General features: G+C 29.6%; 1 protein-coding gene across 1 annotated transcript; it reads left to right on the top strand.

Annotated features, from left to right (window-relative positions):
- Nucleotides 1–127: 127 nt before the first annotated feature.
- On the top strand, nucleotides 128–1,300 carry EHI_027130 (uncharacterized protein; the record flags this gene model as incomplete). Its single annotated transcript, XM_001914551.1, has 3 exons — nucleotides 128–159; nucleotides 237–1,221; nucleotides 1,271–1,300. The coding sequence occupies 3 exons, from the start codon at nucleotides 128–130 to the stop codon at nucleotides 1,298–1,300; spliced, it is 1,047 nt and encodes a 348-aa protein (XP_001914586.1).
- Nucleotides 1,301–1,310: the final 10 nt, after the last annotated feature.

Raw genomic sequence — 1,310 nt, 5'->3', positions numbered from 1 at the left:
TCAACGGAACACCTCTCTTCAGATGGTAAAATTATTTATGCTTTTAATGGAAATAATATTTTCCTTATTGACAGAATTGAAAATAAGAAATACCATACTAAAGTACAAGGACATATAAGAAATATTTATGTTCATCCAAAAATCAATACTAACCTTTTTGTTTGTTGTGAAGGAGGTGTATTTTATTTACTTCATTGTGATGAAGAATTAAAAAAAGGAAATCAACTCAATAAAAGTATAGATGAAGAGTTTCATGAATTTATTCCTACAATTAATAAATTCCATTGGCATTTTAAAAATTTTGATGGATTTGCATTATTTCAAAATGGTGAAAGAATATTAACAGGAGGAGATAATGGAGTTTTAGTATTTTGGAAAACAATAGATGGTAGTCAATCTTATCTTCCAGAAATTGGTGCTGAAATAAAGAAAATTACAGTTAACAATATATCAACATTAGCTGCATTATCACTTGCAAATAACTCAATTGTTATTGTTAGTTTATCACAAAAGAAAATTGTTAGAATTATTGCAGGACTAATTAAATCAGATAAAATTATTATTCATCCAGGTCCAAAGGGTCAAGTTATTACTACAGGAAATGGACCTATTCTTCAATTTTATGATCCATCTGGTGATAGGTGTGTTGCTAGTGCTGAAGTATCACGACCTAATGTTCTTCTTGAATCACTTGAGAAAAGAAAACTTCCAGATGCAGATGTTAAATATACATCATTAGATCATGTTTTTAAAGTTTGGGTTCTTGTTACTCGACAAACAATTAAAACAAAAGGAGGAGTCCGATCGAATGTGACATGGAAATGTAGGTCTATTGGTGCTTATTATGGAGAGCCATCATATTCTGCATCTATATCTAAAGATGGTAGTGTTATGGCAGTCTCGTTTAAAACAGCAATTACTATATGGGATGTTTTATCAAATAAGTTATTATTTTCACTTCCTGTTCCTTATGAACAACATGGTAAAGAATTTATACCTGTTGAAGTTCAATTTTTATCCAACTCACAATATATTCTCACTAAATCAAAACAAGGTGTTATTATATATGACCTTCTTTCTAGAAAGATTTATCAATCATTCCTTTGTACTCCAATTCTCATTGCTGCACATCGTACATTAAATTTATATTCATTTGTTAATAAAAATACTGGACATTGGGATGTTTTCTTAATGAAAATAGGAGAAATAAAACCAGTTGCTGTATGGAGAATAGACACAGAGATAACATCAATGGTATTTTACACAACAGTTACTGGACTTGAATATATTTGTGCAGTGACAAAGAATAG

Source organism: Entamoeba histolytica, genomic scaffold, assembly GCF_000208925.1.
Source record: "Entamoeba histolytica HM-1:IMSS scf_1104750516683 genomic scaffold, whole genome shotgun sequence".
NCBI lineage: Eukaryota > Evosea > Mastigamoebida > Endamoebidae > Entamoeba > Entamoeba histolytica.
The sequence above is the reverse complement of the archived record's forward strand: the minus strand, read 5'-3'. Positions and strand labels throughout refer to the sequence as shown.